This window comes from Rhinatrema bivittatum, chromosome 3, assembly GCF_901001135.1.
Source record: "Rhinatrema bivittatum chromosome 3, aRhiBiv1.1, whole genome shotgun sequence".
Classification (NCBI taxonomy): Eukaryota; Metazoa; Chordata; class Amphibia; order Gymnophiona; family Rhinatrematidae; genus Rhinatrema; species Rhinatrema bivittatum.
The window spans coordinates 362023871-362042416 of record NC_042617.1 but is presented as its reverse complement, the minus strand read 5'-3'; the positions used below and the strand labels follow the sequence as shown (position 1 = coordinate 362042416).

Genomic DNA, 18546 nt, shown 5'->3' with positions numbered 1-18546 from the left:
TCCACTGTACTCTGTTCTAGACACAGTCCTATATAAGACCTGGGAGTCTCCTTTCTCTAGCCTACCTGCTTCCCGCAAAACTGATTTGAAATTTCGGTTGAAGAACTCAACAGTTTTATTCCACGATTCAATTACCACACACTTCCATAGTAGAGTCAACTATGCAAAAGGCAAAGAAATCCCGCCTGCACTCCAAAGTGCCTCCAGGTAAAGACAACAGATACCTTAACGACTTAGGATGAAAGACATACCACTCTGCGATGTTGTCCTCAAAGATTCTATACCACACAATACCTCTATGAATGCCTACAAGTCCTAAAACCCACTTGCCTCTCCGCTTCGGCTCAGGGTTCCTTTCCCCAACCATTCCTCAATATGGAGGAGGGCTTGCGCCATCCATTCAGGACCATTTTACGAGGCTTTCGAGAAGTCAGCTCGAACTTCAGCTGCAGCCATCAGAGCGCGTCATATGGCATGGTTGAGAGCCAGTGCCATTCGTGAGGATGTACACAAAAAACTTCCTGACTTACCGTGCCAAGATGAGAACTTATTTGGCGACAAATTCGGAGAAACTGTTTCTCATCTCAAAGAACAAAACGTCACTGTGCTCTCCTTGACTTCATCCAGGGACCAGCAGTCAGCAGCTAGGAGGTTCTACCCCTCATATCGTAGACTGCTGTTCCATAGAAGGCAATTCAGGCAATATATGCCGTACTGTCCCCAGCTGTATACACAGCCCCCTCTTGCATACTGTTGTCAACCACAGCAGCCCAGAAAGACATTGACTGCCCCACAAAAACCAACTCAAAATTTTTGAATTTTGCCGAGCTACTCCCACCCAATTACATAGGGGGCCGACTGTCCCAATTCTTCTCTGCCTGAGAACAGATAACAACCGATCGTTGGGTTCTAGACATAATTCGGAATGGGTACCGTTTAAACTTCAACAGCTCTCCCCAATTTCCACATCTATTCCCTCTTCGGAAGAACTTCACCGAAACATCACTCTTTGAGACTGAAATATCAACTCTCCTGCGTCACCGATCCATCCAAGTAATACCGCGCCACGAAGAGGGTCACGGGTTTTACTCCTAATACTTCTTTATCCCCAAAAAATCAGGGGGACTCCGGCTGATTCTAGACCTGCAAGCCCTCAACAGATACCTTCAGAGAGAAAAGTTCAAAATGAACTCTCTGAGGTCCATCCTTCCCCTACTGCAACCCAATGACTGGATGTGCTCGATCTACCTGAAGGATGCCTACTCTCATATACCAATGCACCGTTCCTATTAGTGTTACCTATGTTTCCAAACACTGGGGAGGCACTACGATTACAAGGTGCTCCCTTTTGATCTCTCTTCAGCCCCGAGGATTTTCACCAAATGTTTAGCAGTGGAAGTGGCTCAACTTCGATGACAGGGTATCCAACTCTTCCCCTACCTGGATGACTGGCTTCTAGTAGCCTCTGATATGGACACCCTGATTGCGCGCACTCATCATACCATTGACTGCGCAACCTGTGGTTTCTCATCAATTACGAAAAATCCCACTTCCTGCCCACCCAATGGCTCCAGTTCATTGGGGCATAGATCAATACAGTACAGGGACATGCCTATCTTCCACAAGACAGAGCCTGCACCATCCTCTCTCTGGCCCAAAAATTGATCACCTTTCGTCAATCCCCTGCACAACAAATCCTCATCCTCCTGAGCCATATGTCGGCTGCCATTCACGTAGTGCCCCCACACGAGACTGCACATGTGCTGCTTACGGTGGGGCCTCAAGTGCCAGTGGTCTCAATTTGTCAAGCCGCTGACGACAAAGATGTCTAACAGCAGCTATGACCAAGGACATCTGTTGGTGGCTATGCCCATCAAACCTCACCAGAGGGACACTTTTTCATTCCCTTCCACATCAAATAGTACTCACCACTGATGCTTCCAGGAAGGGCTGGTGAGCCCACCTGGGCGATCTCAAGACTCAAGGCCTATGATCCCCAAAGGAGTCCCGCTGTCAAATAAACTTGCTGGAACTCTGGGCAATCTGGAATGCCCTACTGACCACCTCCCCCCCCCCCCCCCCCCCCAAATCGAAGGAAACTAATGATTTACACCGATAACCAAGTCGCCATGTTCTACATAAACAAAGAAGGAGGGTCTGGTTCCTGGATTCTCTGCCAAGAAGTAATACGGATTCTCAGATGAGCAGAAGCGTCCAATGTCTCCCTCCAAGCCACCTACCTCCCGGGCTTGGACAACGTCATGGCGGATCGTCTAAGCAGAGTATTTCATCCACACAAATGGTCTCTGAACTGGGCTGTAGCCCTCTATCTTTCATTAGTGGAGCTTTCTGATCATGGACCTATTTGCAACGGAAAACAACCGCCAAGCCCCGACCTTCTGCTCCATCTATCCCAGCACACAGTGATACTCCCAGGATGCATTCCTCAACCCGTCGTTTCCCCCTTGTCTCCTGGACCATTCAGAAGTGTATCCAAGATGTAGCGGACCTGATACTCATCACTCCGGCATGGCCGAGACAACCCTGGTACGCTTATCTAATACGACTTTCCGTTGCCCGACCATTCCCCTGGGAGACAGCCCAACACCACTCACTCAGGAGCATGGAACATTACTCCATCCAGTGCACCTCTCCCTACATATCGCAGCGTGGAGATTGAGAGGACAGTATTGACCCACCTTAATCTCACTTCCACCAGAAACAATTACAAAGAAAAATGGCTTTGCTACTCTAAATGGTGCTCATTAAAGGACATTGACCCGTTCTCTTGTACTCCTACACTTCTCTTGGAGTACCTTCACACTCTCTACCAATCCAGACTAACTACGGCATTGGTCAGAGTACACATCAGTGCCATTGCTGCTTTTCATCATCCTCAGAATGGGCTACCAATCTCCAACCATCCACTAGTCTCTCGTTTCATGTGGGGCATGCTTCGCTTGCGTCCACTGGTCACCAAACTGCCGATACCTTGGGACCTTAATAAAGTCTTACAATGGCTCAGGGAACCCCCCCCCCCCCTTTAAGCCTTTGAACACCTGCCACATAAAATACATCACTTGGAAGGTGATTTGTCTGGTAGTGGTTACTTCTGCCAGACGAGTCAGTGAACTGCAAGCACTAGTTCACTATTCACCATACTTGGAATTCTTCCATGACATAGTCACCCTACCTTCCTCCCCAAGGTGGTGTCCGCTTTTCAACTTAATCAAACAATAACCTTATCTATGTTTCACCCAAAATCCCACCACAATGAAAGGGAGCAACTTCTTCATACAATAGACTGTAAAAGAGCCCTAGCATATTAAAAGCAGAGAACCCAAACTCTTTCCAGACCATCTCTCCTTTAATCCCAATGCTCCTGGCCAACCATTCTCCAAGAGGACCATAGCAAGCTGGCTGGTGCAGTGTATTCACTTTTATCACACACAGAGTTCATCACCAATAACAAGTAAAGCACATGTACACCAGGTCAGAGCGATAGCAACCTCCATGGCCCACCTCAAAAATGTACTGGCAGTGGACATTTGCAAAGCAGCTACCTGGTCCTCTTTTCATACTTTCACTTCCGACTACTGCCTAGACCAACACATGTCCTCAGATGCAGCAGTGGGTTCTGCAGTCTTATCTAACTCCTTCAAGAAATGAGACTGTCTACTTTAAGATCTGGGTTGTTTTTTCTGGACTCCCACGAAAAGACCGCTACATTCCACAACCCAGGGGCTTGGGACGCCCATACAGCATGGCTAGTTCAGCCTGCTATCGACGGGAAAGAGCAAGTTTGCTTACCGTAAACGGTGATTCCATAGATAGGATGAACTAGCCATGCAACCCGCCCTCTTCCCTAGACAGTCTTTTGATGCTCCGCTACGCTATAACAGCTTGGATATAAACAGACTGAGGAGGGAGGGGGTCCTGATTCACGCGAGAAGGGAACCGTGCAGCTGCACAGAGTTAAAACTCTGTGTATTTTCCTGAGGAAGCTCCGCCTAGAGGTCCCCGTGGACGTCTCCCATACAGCATTGCTTAGTTCATCCTGCTATCTATGGAAACACTATTTACGGTAAGCAAACTTGCTCATATGGATAGGTATTTGGATAAAACAATTATAGATTAACCAGGTTTAGCATACTTAATTAGAGCATGACTGTGTAGTACAGCTTTGTGGTGTGAATTTTGTAGTCACTTTGTGGTTTCTTTTTATATTTATAAAATGTTGCAGATTTATGAGAAAATTCACTTGCAAAACTTTTGTCTTGAAAGAGTTTTATTTATGTCTCACTTATGCTGCTTATGATAAATCCTTATCTTAAATCACAGAAAGGAGAAAGCAGAATTATGGGTAGTTTTATTTCTTCCTTGTTTTTCTTACTTCTGGGGTTTTTTTTTGTTTTGTTTTTTTTTTAGAACAAATTCTGTATAGCATAAAACAAGAGCATAAACGCATGCAGAAGAGGAAACATTTGGAAAATTCTTTCCAGCAAACGGACCCTTGCAGTTCAAATGATGCACAGTCACAGTCTTTTCTCCTTGGTGGGCCAGCTGTTCCAGGTAAGAACTTTCTAGCAGAACCTCGCTGGTTAAGTGGAGAGTACACATGACTTCTTAAGTGTCTCTATTCATTTTGGTTATGTAGCCTAGTGGTTTAGTGCATGTTAACATGGACTAGACTTAGTTTTTGGGTACTTGCCAGGTTCTTGTGGCCTGGATTGGCCACTGTTGGAAAAGGGATGCTGGGCTAGATGGACCCTTGGTCTGACTCGGTATGGCATTTTCTTATGGTCTATGAAATCAGTAGAACCCAGTTGGCATCACTCTTCCGCTGTTCATGTGATGGTTAGAGCTGAAACAGACTTATTTGTCTAGCACAATGCTGGGCCCAGAATAATTTATAAATAAAAAATTGTGTTACAATAGCTGTACTGTACTATAAAATATTGTTCAAGCAAAATCCTTTAAAATAATTTAAAAAAAAACCAAAAACCTCTTGAAAATGTAGCATATTTTAAAATTTTCTCTGGAAGGGAGCGTGTTTTTTTCAGTCGATAAGCAGGCTGAATTAGCCTTGCTATTTGGGTGACCTCATCGGATGGCACGCCGGTTTGGACATTTCTCTTCAAAGATCAACGTCTTTGGTGCTATGCATGTGCGGCATTTCCTGCTCATGGCTCCTCAACAGCAGTTATTTTTCTTCCGCACTTGAGCATGGGCGCGTTTCTTCATTCTTCTCAACGACTAAATTTAAGAACAACAGCACTTTTAAGTGCTCACATGACTGTGAGAAAACCAGGCATCAAACATTGTCAGTGCAAACAAATAATGTCCATCAATGACAACCGCAATTATTATCTCTGTTTGGGCCTCGACCATGACCAAGCATCATGTTGGGATTTCGGGCGCATGTCGCCGAGAGCCCAGAGACAAAGGGTGGCTAAAATAGCGAACCTTCAACGAAGCCACTCTCCAGACTCGGGCTCATATGCTCCTACCTCGGGACATTCAATTCAATCTTCCCTGGGATCTAGGAAAAAGGTTCATAATTTGCCCAAAAGATCCTCCTCGGCTGAACAGAGACCAAAAAAGCATCAGGCCCCTCAAAGGTAAAAAAAAAAAAAAAAAAGAACCAGGAGGAAAAGGGTCCTGACTCAGATGCACTATATGCACCGCAAAAAAACCCCCAACGCATGACGCTAAAGCCGACACAACCTACTCAAGTTGATACTGTTTCGAAAAGCAGAGACCACGCATTGGCGCCATCCGACGCACACAAGTCGAAGCGTTCTACCTAGACGCAAAGTGTGTCGCAACCACATAAACATGAGGCATCGACGCAATCCCATCATGATTCTTCGCATTCTTGACACAGGACCCCCATCGCACTGATGCAATTGCGCCATCATGTAAATCCTCCCACGCAGGATGAACAAATAAGCCCCAACAAAATACAGGGCGCTGTTCCATCTATTTTATTGTTCCCAAGAAGGAAGGATCATTCTGACCCATCTTGGATCTCAAGAACATCAACCGTCATCTGCGGATACTACACTTCCGCATGGAGACTCTTCGCTTCGTCATAATGGCAGTACAACTAGGAGAGTTTCTAACCTTCCTGGACCTCTCCGAAGCGTTCCTTCACATTCCAGTCCATCAGGATCACCAGTGTTTTCTACACTTTGCGATACTAGGTCATCATTACCAGTTCAGAGTGCTACCTTTCGGCATAGCAACCGCCCCCAGAACATTCTCCAAAATTATGGTGGTCGTGGCGGCAACACTGAGGAAGGAAGGGATCTTGGTACACCCTTACCTGGACGACTGGCTGATCAGGGCAAAGTCTTCGGAAGAGAGCCGGTAGGTGACCAGCAGAGTCAAGAGCCTACTGCAGGAACTCGGTTAGGTCGTGAACACGGCCAAGTGCAGTCTGCAGCCCTCTCAATCGCTAGAGTACCTGGGGGCCCATTTCGACACCAAACAGAACAAATCTTCCTCCCTCCCCCAAGGAGAAGGAAACTGATGGAACAATTACAGTGATTGATGTCCAGTACACACACCAAGGTATGGGAATATCTTCAAGTCCTCGGCTTCATGGCATCAACCCTGGAGGTCGTCCCGTGGGCAAGGGCCCACATGCGACCGCTCCAACGCTCCTTACTGTCATGATGGAACCCACTGTCCCAGGACTACTCAATTCTCCTCCAACTACCAGCAGAGGTACGTTCTCAGCTCCAGTAGTGGCTACAGGAAGACCACCTAAGCAGAGGAGTAAGCCTATCCCCACCAAACTGGATCTTACCACGGATGCGAGCCTGTGAGGGTGGGGAGCCCACTGTCAGGAGCTGACAACCAGGGACAATGGAATGAGGAAGAGGCGGAATTTATCTTATTTATTTATTTAAAATCTTTTCTATACCGTCGTTAAGCTGGTGCCATCACAATGGTTCACAATAGGGCACAAAAACTATATGTTGTATAAAGTGTCTGGAACATAAACCGCCTGGAAGCTCGAGCAGTAAGACTAGCGTGCCTGCGATTCGGCCACAGACTCAGAGGCAAAGCGATTCGAGTAATGTCTGACAAAGCTACAATGGTGGCTTGCATCAACCCCCAGGGAGGAACCAGGAGCCAGCAGGTGTCTCTGGAGATAGACCCTCTTATGGCATGGGCGGAGATAAACCTACAAGGGATCTCTGCCTCCCACATCACAGGAAAAGACGTCTCAGCAGACTTCCTCAGCAGAGAGAGCCTGGACCTGGGAGAATAGATGCTGTCAACCACAGCCTTCCAACTGATAGTAAATTGCTGGGGGCCTCCCAGCCATGGATCTACTGACCACCCATCTCAGTTCCCAAGTCCTCCAGGTTCTTCAGCCGCAGACAAGAGCCACATTCCCAAGGGATCGACGCTCTCGTCCAGTCTTGGCTAGAGGAAGACTTACTGCATGCCTTCCCCCCCATGGCCGCTCCTGGGCAAACTCATCCGCAAGATAGAATATCACAGGGGACTAGTCCTACTAGTGGCCACGAATTGGCCATGGTACGCAGACATGCAAAGACTCCTGGTGGGGAGCCCTCTGTGCCTACCTCCAAACAGGGACCTTCTCCAACAGGGCCAGATTCTTCACGAAGATCCGTCTCTATTCTCTCTTACAGTCTGGCCCTTGAGAGGACTCGCCTGAAGAAGCGCGGTTACTCAAAGGCCGTGATTGACACCCTACTCCGCGCGCACAAGTTCTCCAAATCCCTGTCATACATACGAATCTGAAAAGTATTCAAAGCCTGGTGTGAGGACCGCGGGATACTACCACGGATGGCCAAGATCCCCATGATTTTGGAGTTCCTACAGCAGGGGTCGGGAACCTTTTTGGCTGAGAGCCATGAACGCCACATATTTTAAAATGTAATTCCGTGAGAGCCATACAAGACTTACCAAATTAATTTACTACAACCCCCTACTCTCCTGACTCCCCCCAAGACCTGCCAAATTAATTTACTACAACCCCCCACCCTCCTGACCCCCCCCCCCCCAAGACCTGCCAAAAGTCCCTGGTGGTCCAGCGGGGGTCCAGGGCTCGCAGACAAATCTTTAATAAAAAAGTAAAAATCTTAACAAAACCCCCCACCCTCCTGATGCCCCCCAGTACCTCAAAATTAATTTACTACAGTCCCCCCACCCTCCTGACCCCCCCAAGACCGACCTGCCAAATGTCCCTGGTGGTCCAGCGGGGGTCCAGGAGCGGTCCGGGAGCGATCTCCTGGACTTGTGCTGTCGGCTGCCAATAGTCAAAATGGCGCCTACGGCCCTTTGCCCTCACTGTGTCACTGGGGTCGACCAATGGAGGCGGTAACCCCTGTGACATAGTAAGGGCAAAGGGCCGTCGATGCCATTTTGATTACTGGCAGCCGACGGCCCTTTGCCCTTACTATGTCACAGGGGTTACCGCCGCCATTGGTCGACCCCAGTGACACAGTGAGGGCAAAGGGCCGTCGGCGCCATTTTGACTATTGGCAGCCGACAGCCCAAGTCCAGGAGATCGCTCCCGGACCGCTCCTGGACCCCCGCTGGACCACCAGGGACGTTTGACAGGTCTTGGGGGGGTCAGGAGGGTGGGGGGTTGTAGTAAATTAATTTTGGAGGTCTTGAGGGGGCGTCAAGAGGGTGGGGGGTTTTGTTAGATTTTTACTTTTTTATTAAAGATTTGTCTGCGAGCCAGATGCAGCCATCAAAAGAGCCTCATCTGGCTCGCGAGCCATTGGTTCCCGACCCCTGTCCTACAGGATGGTATGAAGAAGGGGTTGCCACTCAACTTCCCTCAAGGTCCAGGTAGCTGCATTGTCCTGCTTCAGAGCCGAAGTGGACGGTATCCGGCTATCAACTCATCCGGACTTGTCCCGCTTCCTGAAAGGGGTTAAGCAACTTCGGCCACCCCTAAAGTGGCCAGTGCTCCTATGGAACCTCAATCTGGTACTAGACTTCCTAGCGGAAGCTTCCTTCAGACCAACGCACGGTCTGCCACTACGCCTCTTACCATTGAAGACTGTATTTCTGGTGGCAATATGTTCAGCTCGTCGCATCTCCGAACTACAGGCACTATCCTGTCGGGAACCGTTCCTTCACTCCTGGAACCATACAGCTGCGCACCGTCCCCTTCTTCCTACCGAAAGTGGTCTCCGATTTTCATTTGAACCAGTCATCTCCGGATGAACATAAAGACTCTGAAAGCTCATGCCTTCTTCACCATCTAAATGTTGGCAAACTCCTGGTGCAGTACCTGGAAAGATCGGAACAGGTGCGCAAAACGGATCGCTTGATCGTTCTTCACAGTGGGAAGAAGCAAGGAGAAGCGGCCTCGCGGGTGACCATAGCCCGCTGGATCAAAGAAGTAATCCAGGAAGCCTACAAAGAGGCAGGAAAGCCCTTATCACTACAGATTAATGCTCGTTCCACGAGGGCCCAGGCAGTTTCTTGGGCAGAAACCAAGCTGCTGTCGCCCGCCAAGATCTGTCGGGTGGCGATGTGGTCCTCCCTACACACCACCTCCAGGTTCTACCGTCTGGATGTTCAGGCCCGAGAAGACGCAGCCTTCGCAAGAGCAGTACTAAGTGGCCACGAGCAGCCTCCCGCCCTGTCCGGGAGTAGCTTTTGTACATCCCACTGGTCCTGAGTCCATCTGGCTACATGCTAGGAAATGGAAAAATTACTTACCTGATAATTTCATTGTCCGTAGCGTAGACAGATGGACTCAGCATCCCGCCCTTGGCTGCCCCAGAGAAGGAAGACCTCGGAAAGCGAACCTCGAGACTAAACAAATATGGGTAAGCCGCTGCCTACCCCTAGTTCAAGACACCCTCAGTTTGTCCGGTGTCAGCGTTAATTGGTTGAGTGCACTGGCGGTCTCCAGTTTTGAAATCAGTTGAACCAGTTCAATCAAGTTTTAATCAAATTTAATCAAGTTTATTAAACAAAGATATATCCACATTGGCTTTTCGAAGAGAATACCGAAGAGCTGAGGTTACTGCAGGGGTATATCTAGAGTGATGTCAGCTTTGAAATCTGACTCTGTCTCCCATCTGCTAGCAGAAGAGCACATAACCCACTGGTCCTGAGTCCAACTGTCTACACTAAGGAAAACAAATTATCAGGTAAGTAATTTCTCCATTTGAAAGGCTAGCTGTTGATGGTTAGCTGGCTGCCCCCCGAAGAAGTGTTTTTATGTCTATAGCATTTTTTGTACTGAGCAGCCTACTATACAGTCCTATTAAACTAAAATACCAAAAGTTTGATGTTGGAAATGTTACCCATATTAAAATGGCTAGCTGTGAAATATTTGATAAAATTCTTGAACATGGACTGATGGCAAATAGACTGCAAGTTCTGCCTAGTTTGCCATTTCCTTTCTACTGCAGTGTTGGAGACTCTATTTGACCTCCAGCTTTATGCTCCCTTCACGGCTAAGGATCCTCCATGCTTGCCCCATGCTTTTGTAAATTTTCATACCAATTTTGCTTTCTTCAGTAAGACGGTTGCTTGCATGCATTCCTTCTACAAGTGTGTGTATTGTTTGTTTTTTTTTAAATATTTTATTTTTCATGTTGCTCTTCTGTTTTCAGTCTGTTCATTAAGCTACCTTTTGAGCATTAGTCGGCTTTCCAATTCTGTTGATGGTATTTGACATTCTGTGCAATTCAGTTAAAAGAAAAAATTTGTTGATTTGTAAATTGTACATTTACTTGAAGGGACTTCACCTGCATCACCATCGCCACCACCATCACTGAAAAAAGAGCAGCCACTGTTTACTCTAAGACAAGTTGGAATGATCTGTGAACGTTTGCTTAAAGAATGCGAAGAGAAAGTCCGTGAAGAGTATGAAGAAATTTTGACCACAAAACTTGCAGGTAGGTTATGTTGTTTGCTTCTAGTTTTGTTTAAAATATCACGTTGAAGTTGAGAAAGCAAGTTTGCTTATGGCAAACGGGGTTCTTTATAGACAGCAGGATGAATGTTATGTTACGTGGGTGATGGCATTTGGTGAATATCGGACCAAGCTCTCTAGCAAACATTTTACTACTGAGCATGCACAGGATTTCCTGCGTTGTTGCCTTGAGCCCATCAATTGTAGAACTTAGCTTTAGGAAGGTAATCAACTCTCCAGGGAGGCAGGTGGGTATTAAGCATGGTTAATTCATCCTGCTTTCTACAGAGTACTGTGTTTATAGTAAGCAAATTTGCTTTCCCTGTTGATAAGTAGGGCTGAATTAGTTATGACATGTAGGGAGTCTCAGGCTGAGGATTGCGTAGTGGAGCACTTACTGAAGAAGCAACCCAGAGCCCCTCCACCCCATCCCACCATGAAGAGTGACTTACTGAATGAACAGGCTGCACAAAACTGCTTGCCCAAAATTACTGTCGCTTCTTGAGAAGATTGTCTAGGCTAATGGTATGTCAAGGTGTAAACTGATGACCAAGTGGGAGCCCTTGTCACATCCCATAAGGATAACTACAGAAATTAAGTCATCCCTCCATTGGAGGCTGGAACCAAGGGTCTTGGAAATAAGTTCCCCTCTTCAGGCTCTGTCTCATCAGGTAACGTGTTACACTAAGGACTAGATCTAAAATAGCTTCTTCCTTTGTTGGTTCCTGTACCAGCTGTTCCATTAAGCACATGTATTTCAGCTAGAACTTCACCTTCTTAGCATGTCCTGATGTGACATTTACCCAGTCGATACTGGGGTAATTTAAATCACCCATTATCACCGTACTACTAATTTTGTTAGCATTTCATTGTCTGTCCATTTTGCCCAGGCAGATGGTAATACACCCCCAGTGCTATTTTATTCCCCTTTTCACATGGAATTTCTATCCATAAGGATTCTGCAGTACATTTTGTTCCTTCCTGTGGGATAGGTGAGCAACTTTCCCAAGCTGGAGAGACAGATTCAGGACTCCAGCCTTTCTTCATGCACGTTCACTTTATTCAATACTTGCAAACATAGGTAGACTGCCCACCTTCTTCTAGCAATACACTGACACAAAATCTTTACCAGAACTGTTATCGGGAGCTCCTCTTCTGGGGCCTCCTGAACCTAGTTAGTCTCAACCTCTTATCCTGCCTCAGCAGGGGGTCCACTCACAGAGCTGTCTCTCTCTATAGGATTTAAGGTGGACCAGGCATCTATCCTGGTCCTGCACAGGTTGAGGAGGGTTGGTAAGGTCACTCACACTTAGGGCCTGATTTTAAAAAGCATTTACTCGAGTAAAAACCAGGTTTACTGGAGTAAATTCACTTTACTTGAGTAAGTGGGTTTTTGAAAATTGCTACAATATATGCCATTGACTTGTCTATAGGATTTACTCACATAAGTGTACTTTACTTGAGTAAATGGCTTTTGAAAATTGCTACAATAGTAGCTACATTTACGCATGTAACTCCTTTTGAAAATTACCCCCTTAGTTGTAACTTTTCCAGCGCAAGTATATCTTTTTTTTTTTTTTTTTTGAGATGCAGCAACTAGAACTGCACACAATACTCTTCAGTGCAGTGTCACCATGGAATGATACAGAAACATTATGACCTTCACATTTTATTCTCCATTGTTTTCCTAATAATTGCTAACACTGTTTGTTTTTCTGACCGCCACTGCACTCTGAATCGAGGATTTCAAGATATTGCCCACTATGATGTCCAGATCCTTTTCCTGGGCGTTAACTCCTAATATGGAACCTAACATCGTGTAACTAGAGTGTGGGTTACTTTTCCCCATTTGCAAACTTTGCACTTGTCCACATTAAATTTCATCTGCCATTTAAATGCCCAGTCTACTAGTCTTGCAAGATACTCCTTCAATTTTTCACAGTCTTCTCGAAGGGGGGGGGGGGGGGGAGCTATTTTAGAATTAATCATATGATTTGGTGCAGGTGGTGATGATGTTAGGGCCGCTTGGCAATAGTGATCATAACATGATCAAATCTGACATGATAATTGGAGGGAGGACACTAAGAAAATCTACTACAATAGCATTTAACTTTTAAAAGGGAGACTATGATAAAATGAGAAAAATGGACAGGAAAAAACTGAAAGAAGCTGCAAAGGTCAAGTATTTACTTCCGGCATGGGCATTGTTTAAAAATACCATCTTGGAAACCCAGATCAGATATATTCCACACATTAAAAAGGTGGAAGGAAGGCCAAACAATTTCCAGCATGGTTAAAAGGTGAGATATGAGAGGCCATTCTAGCCAAAAGAACATCTTTCAAAAAATGGAAATGGGATCCAAATGAAGGAAACAGCATAAGTACTGGCAAGCTAGATGAAAAGCATTGATAAGGAAGGAAAAGACAATTTGAAAAGAAACTTGCTGTAGAAGCAAAAACTCATAATAAACATATATTCAGGTACATTCGAAGCCTGTGAAGGGAGTCAGTAGGACCGTTAGATGATGATGGAGTAAAAGGGGTGCTAAGGGAGGACAAGGCCAAAGCAGAGAGATTAAATGAATTCTTTGCTTTGGTCTTTACTGAGGAAAATGTAAGTCAGATACCCATGGCAGAAGTGATATTTAAATATGATTCAGAGTAACTAAAATCTCAGCAAACATGGAAGATGTACTAAGGCAAATTGACAAACTAAAGAGTTGCAAATCACTTGGACCAGATGAAATATATTGCAGAGTTCTGAAAGAACTGACACATGAAATTGTAGACCTACTGTTAGTAAGATGTAAACTGTCATTAAAATCAGCTACAGTACCTGAAGATTGGAGAGTGGTCAATGTAACACTGGTTTTTAAAAAGAGTTCCAGGGGTGATCCGAGAAACTACAGACCTGTGAGCCTGACATTCATGCTGGTAAGAATGGTTGAAGCTATTTTAAAGAACAAAATTACTGAACAAATAGACATAATTTAATGGGACAAAGTCAAATGGATTTAGCCAAGGGGAAGACTTGCTTTGTCAATTTGCTACACTTTGTTGGGAGGTGTAAATAAACGTGGATAAAGATGAGCCAGTTGATATAGTATATCTGGATTTTTGGAAGGCGTTCAACAAAGCACCTTATGAAAGAATCTTATATAGAAACATAGAAATGACGGCAGAAGAAGACCAATCGGCCCATCCAGTCTGCCCAGCAAGCTTCACACATTTTTTTTCTCTTACTTATCTGTTTCTCTTAGCTCTTTGGTTCTATTTCCCTTCCACCCCCACCATTAATGTAGAGAGCAGTGATGGAGCTGCATCCAAGTGAAATATCAAGCTTGATTAGTTAGGGGTAGTAACCGCCGCAATAAGCAAGCTACACCCATGCTTATTTGTTTTACCCAGACTGTTATTCAGCCCTTATTGGTTGTTTTTCTTCTCCCCTGCTGTTGAAGCAGGGAGCTATGCTGGATATGCGTGAAGTATCACTTTTTCTTCTCCCCTGCCGTTGAAGCAGAGAGCTATGCTGGATATGCATTGAAAGTGAAGTATCAGGCTTATTTGGTTTGGGGGTAATAACTGCCGTAACAAGCCAGCTACTCCCCGCTTTGTGAGTGCGAATCCTTTTTTCCACATTTCCTCTTGCTGTTGTAGCTTAGAGCGATGTTGGAGTCACAGTAACCATGTGTATGTTTATTGAATAAGGGTATTATTTCCAGGCAGTAGCCGTCATTCTGGTGAGCCACCCCCTCTTCATTGATGGCCTCTTGACTTTATGGATCCACAGTGTTTATCCCACGCCCCTTTGAAGTCCTTCACGGTTTTGGTCTTCACTACTTCCTCCGGAAGGGCATTCCAGGCATCTACCACCCTCTCCGTGAAGAAATACTTCCTGACATTGGTTCTGAATCTTCCTCCCTGGAGCTTCAAATCGTGACCCCTGGTTCTGCTGATTTTTTTCCTATGGAAAAGGTTTGTCGTTGTCTTTGGATCACTAAAACCTTTCAAGTATATGAAAGTCTGTATCATATCACCTCTGCTCCTCCTTTCCTCCAGGGTGTACATATTTAGATTCTTCAATCTCTCCTCATAAGTCATTTGATGAAGACCTTCCACCTTTTTGGTCGCCCTTCTCTGGACTGCCTCCATCTTGTCTCTGTCTCTACAGAGATACGGTCTCCAGAACTGAACAGAATACTCCAGGTGAGGTCTCACCAAGGACCTGTACAAGGGGATAATCACTTCCCTTTTCTTACTCGATATTCCTCTCTCTATGCAGCCCAGCATTCTTCTGGCTTTAGCTATCGCCTTGTCACATTGTTTCGCCGACTTCAGATCATTAGACACTCCTGCTCCTGCTCCGTGCACATCAGCCTTTCCCCCCCCATCGAATACAGTTCATTCGGATTTCCACTCCCCATATGCATGACTGCACTTCTTGGCATTGAATCTCAGCTGCCATATCTTCGACCACTCTTCCAGCTTCCTTAAATCCCGTCTCATTCTCTCCACTCCTTCCGGCGTGTCCACTCTGTTGCAGATCTTAGTGTCATCCGCAAAAAGACATACCTTACCTTCTATCCCTTCCACAATGTCGCTCACAAAGATATTGAAAAGGACCGGTCCCAACACCGATCCCTGCGGTACACCGCTTAAAACCGCTCTCTCTTCAGAGAGAGTTCCATTTACCATCACACATTGTCTTCTGTCAACCAGTTTGCAATCCAGGCCACCACCTCGGCACTCACTCCTAAGCTTCTCATTTTATTCACCAGTCTCATGTGCGGGACAGTGTCAAAAGCTTTGCTGAAATCCAAGTAGATGACATTGAGCGCTCTTCCTCGATCCAATTCCTTGGTTACCCAGTCAAAAAAGTCAATCAGATTTGTCTGACAGGATCTTCCAATGGTGAATCCATGCTGCCTCTGGTCCAGCAATTCTCCCGACTGTAGATAGTTCACTATTCTCTCTTTCAACAGTGACTCCATTACTTTTCCCACCACCGAAGTGAGGCTAACCAGTCTGTAGTTACCAGCCTCTTCTCTGTTCCCACTCTTGTGAAGCGGGACCACCACCGCTCTCCTCCAATCACACGGCACCACTCCCGTTTCTAGGGATCTATTGAACAGGTCACACAGCGGACCCGCCAGCACATCTCTGAGCTCCCTCAGTATTCTGGGATGAACTTCATCAGGCCCCATGGCTTTGTCCACTTTCAGTTTCACCAGCTCTTCCCATACATTTTCTACTGTAAATGGAGTTACATCTACTCCATTCCCCTCCAGTCTTTTGTTAACTAGTGACGGTCCTTCTCCAGGGTCCTCTTTAGTGAACACAGAACTGAAGTATTCATTTAATATTTCTGCCATTTCTTCGTCTCTCTCCACACATTGACCCTTTCCACCTTTCAATTTCAGTATACCACTTTGAACTTTGAACTCTTCACTGATGCATCTGAAAAATGTTTTGTTACCACTCTTTATCTCCTTGGCAATCCTCTCTTCCGCTTGACTTTTTGCCATCTTGATTAATTTCTTTGTCTCCCTCAGTTCTACCAGATATTCTTCTTTGTGCTCCTCCTTTTGGGATCTTTTATATTTCTTGAACGCTGTTCTTTTAGCCTTTATTTTTATTTATTTATTTATTTATTTATTGTTTTTGTTATACCGAGTTTCATGACAGGCATCACATCAACCCGGTTTACAATTAACAAAGTGTGTAAAACATAACATAACGTAAAACAATGTTCTCAAAAAGAACCTTGAACTTTTAAATATCGTGAATCAGATAAAGGAATTGAGAAAGTTACAATAAATCAGGGAAATCAACTTGGAACTGGAAATAGGGGAGAGATTGCACAGAGCAATATTTACATTTCAGTCTATTAATGTAATAGATTAGCATAGTGAGTAAATAAGAATATGTGAGAAACTGTGGCAATACCTCACTATGGAACGGAACATAAATAACCAAATGCATAAATACGACAGTGGTATGATAAAAGTTCAGCAGGTATTGAAGATTGTCAGTTTAAGGTTGGTTGAATTGTATTTGGTCTAGTTATTGGATAAGAGTTTGTGCTATTTAATGGAGGTATTATTCAAGGCTTGGAAATGCTTTTTTGAAAAGCCAAGTTTTTAGTCTTTTCCTAAATGTTAGAGAGCATGGCTCCTGTCTCAGATCTGGTGGGATAGAGTTCCAGAGAGTTGGACCTGCTGAAGAGAAGGCTCTGAGACTCAATGATTTATGTTGGTAGGTTTTGGCCTTTGGTATTTGGAGTGACTCTTTGTAGCATTCCCTGATGGGTCTAGCGGAAGTGTATTTTTTAAGAGGTATTTGTAGGTCGAGGTGCGTGTTTTGGTTGATAGTTTTGTATATGATGTTGATGGTTTTATATATGATTCTATAGTGGATCGGTAGCCAATGGAGGTTTTTGAGGATAGGTGAGATGTGGTCCATTTTCCTGGAGTTTGTGAGGACTCTGGCTGCAGAGTTCTGGACCATTTGTAGAGGTTTGGTATAGGAAGCTGGAAGGCCTAGTAGTAATGAGTTGCAATAATCTAATTTGGAAAAGATTATTGCTTGCAAAATTGTTCTAAAATCTTGGGCGTGAAAAAGTGGTTTAAATTCTTTTCAGGATATGTAATTTGTAGAAGCAGTCCTTGGTGGTTTGGTTAATGAAAGGTTTGAGGTTGAGTCGATTGTCCAGGATGGCTCCTAAATCTCTTACATGGGCTGTTTGAAGGAGTGTGGGTGATTTTGGGTGTGTATTTTTGTTTTCCGGTGATATGAGCAGGAATTCTGTTTTAGAAGCATTAAGTACCAGGTTTAGACTGGTGAGGAGAAGTTTAATTTCTACTAAGCATCTGTCCCAGTATTCCATTGTTTTAGATATTGATTCTTCTATGGGGATCACAATCTGTACGTCGTCTGCGAAAAGGAAGTGTTTCAGGCTTAGTTTTGTAAGAAGTTGACAAAGTGGTAGGAGGTAGATATTGAATAGCGTGGGTGAAAGTGAAGAACCCTGCGGCACCCCTCTATTAGAATGGTGGTATTGGGATTCTTTATTGTGGATTTTGACTCTATATCTTCTATTTTCAAGGAATGTTTTGAACCAGTTTAGTGTGGCACCTGTTAAACCAATGTTTGCCAGCTGTTTTAGAAGGAGGGCGTGGTTGACTGTGTCGAATGCCGCCGAAAAGTCAAGGAGGATTAGTAAATATGCTTGGCCTTTGTCAATTCCAGAGAGGAGGAAGTCCGTGAGTGAGAGTAGTAGCGTTTCAGTGCTTGCGGCTTTGCGAAAACCATATTGGTTTGGGGAAAGAATACTGTTGTCCTCTAGGTAATTGGATAGTTGGGTGTTTACCAATTTTTCCATGATTTTCGCTATGAATGGGAGGTTGGAAATAGGGCGGAAGTTGTTGGGATTGCTTGCATTTAGATTTGGTTTTTTTAACAGTGGCTTGATTGAGGCAGTTTTTAGGTCATCAGGGTAGATACCATGTGATAGAGAGCAGTTTATGATATCTGCTAAGGTTTTTGCTATTGTGTCCGGGATGAGAAGGAGCATTTTGGATGGAATTTGATCAAATGGGTGAGATGATGGTTTCATT

The 18546-nt window shown here is 45.0% G+C and overlaps 1 protein-coding gene across 1 annotated transcript in view; it reads left to right on the top strand.

Annotated features, from left to right (window-relative positions):
* Nucleotides 1-18546, top strand: part of LOC115087830 (akirin-2-like) — a 61919-nt gene that overhangs the window by 24073 nt on the left and 19300 nt on the right. The window contains exons 2-3 of the mRNA XM_029595433.1: nt 4429-4572; nt 10755-10913. Coding sequence (XP_029451293.1) covers nt 4429-4572; nt 10755-10913 — 303 coding nt within the window. The remainder of the gene's footprint in view (nt 1-4428; nt 4573-10754; nt 10914-18546) is intronic.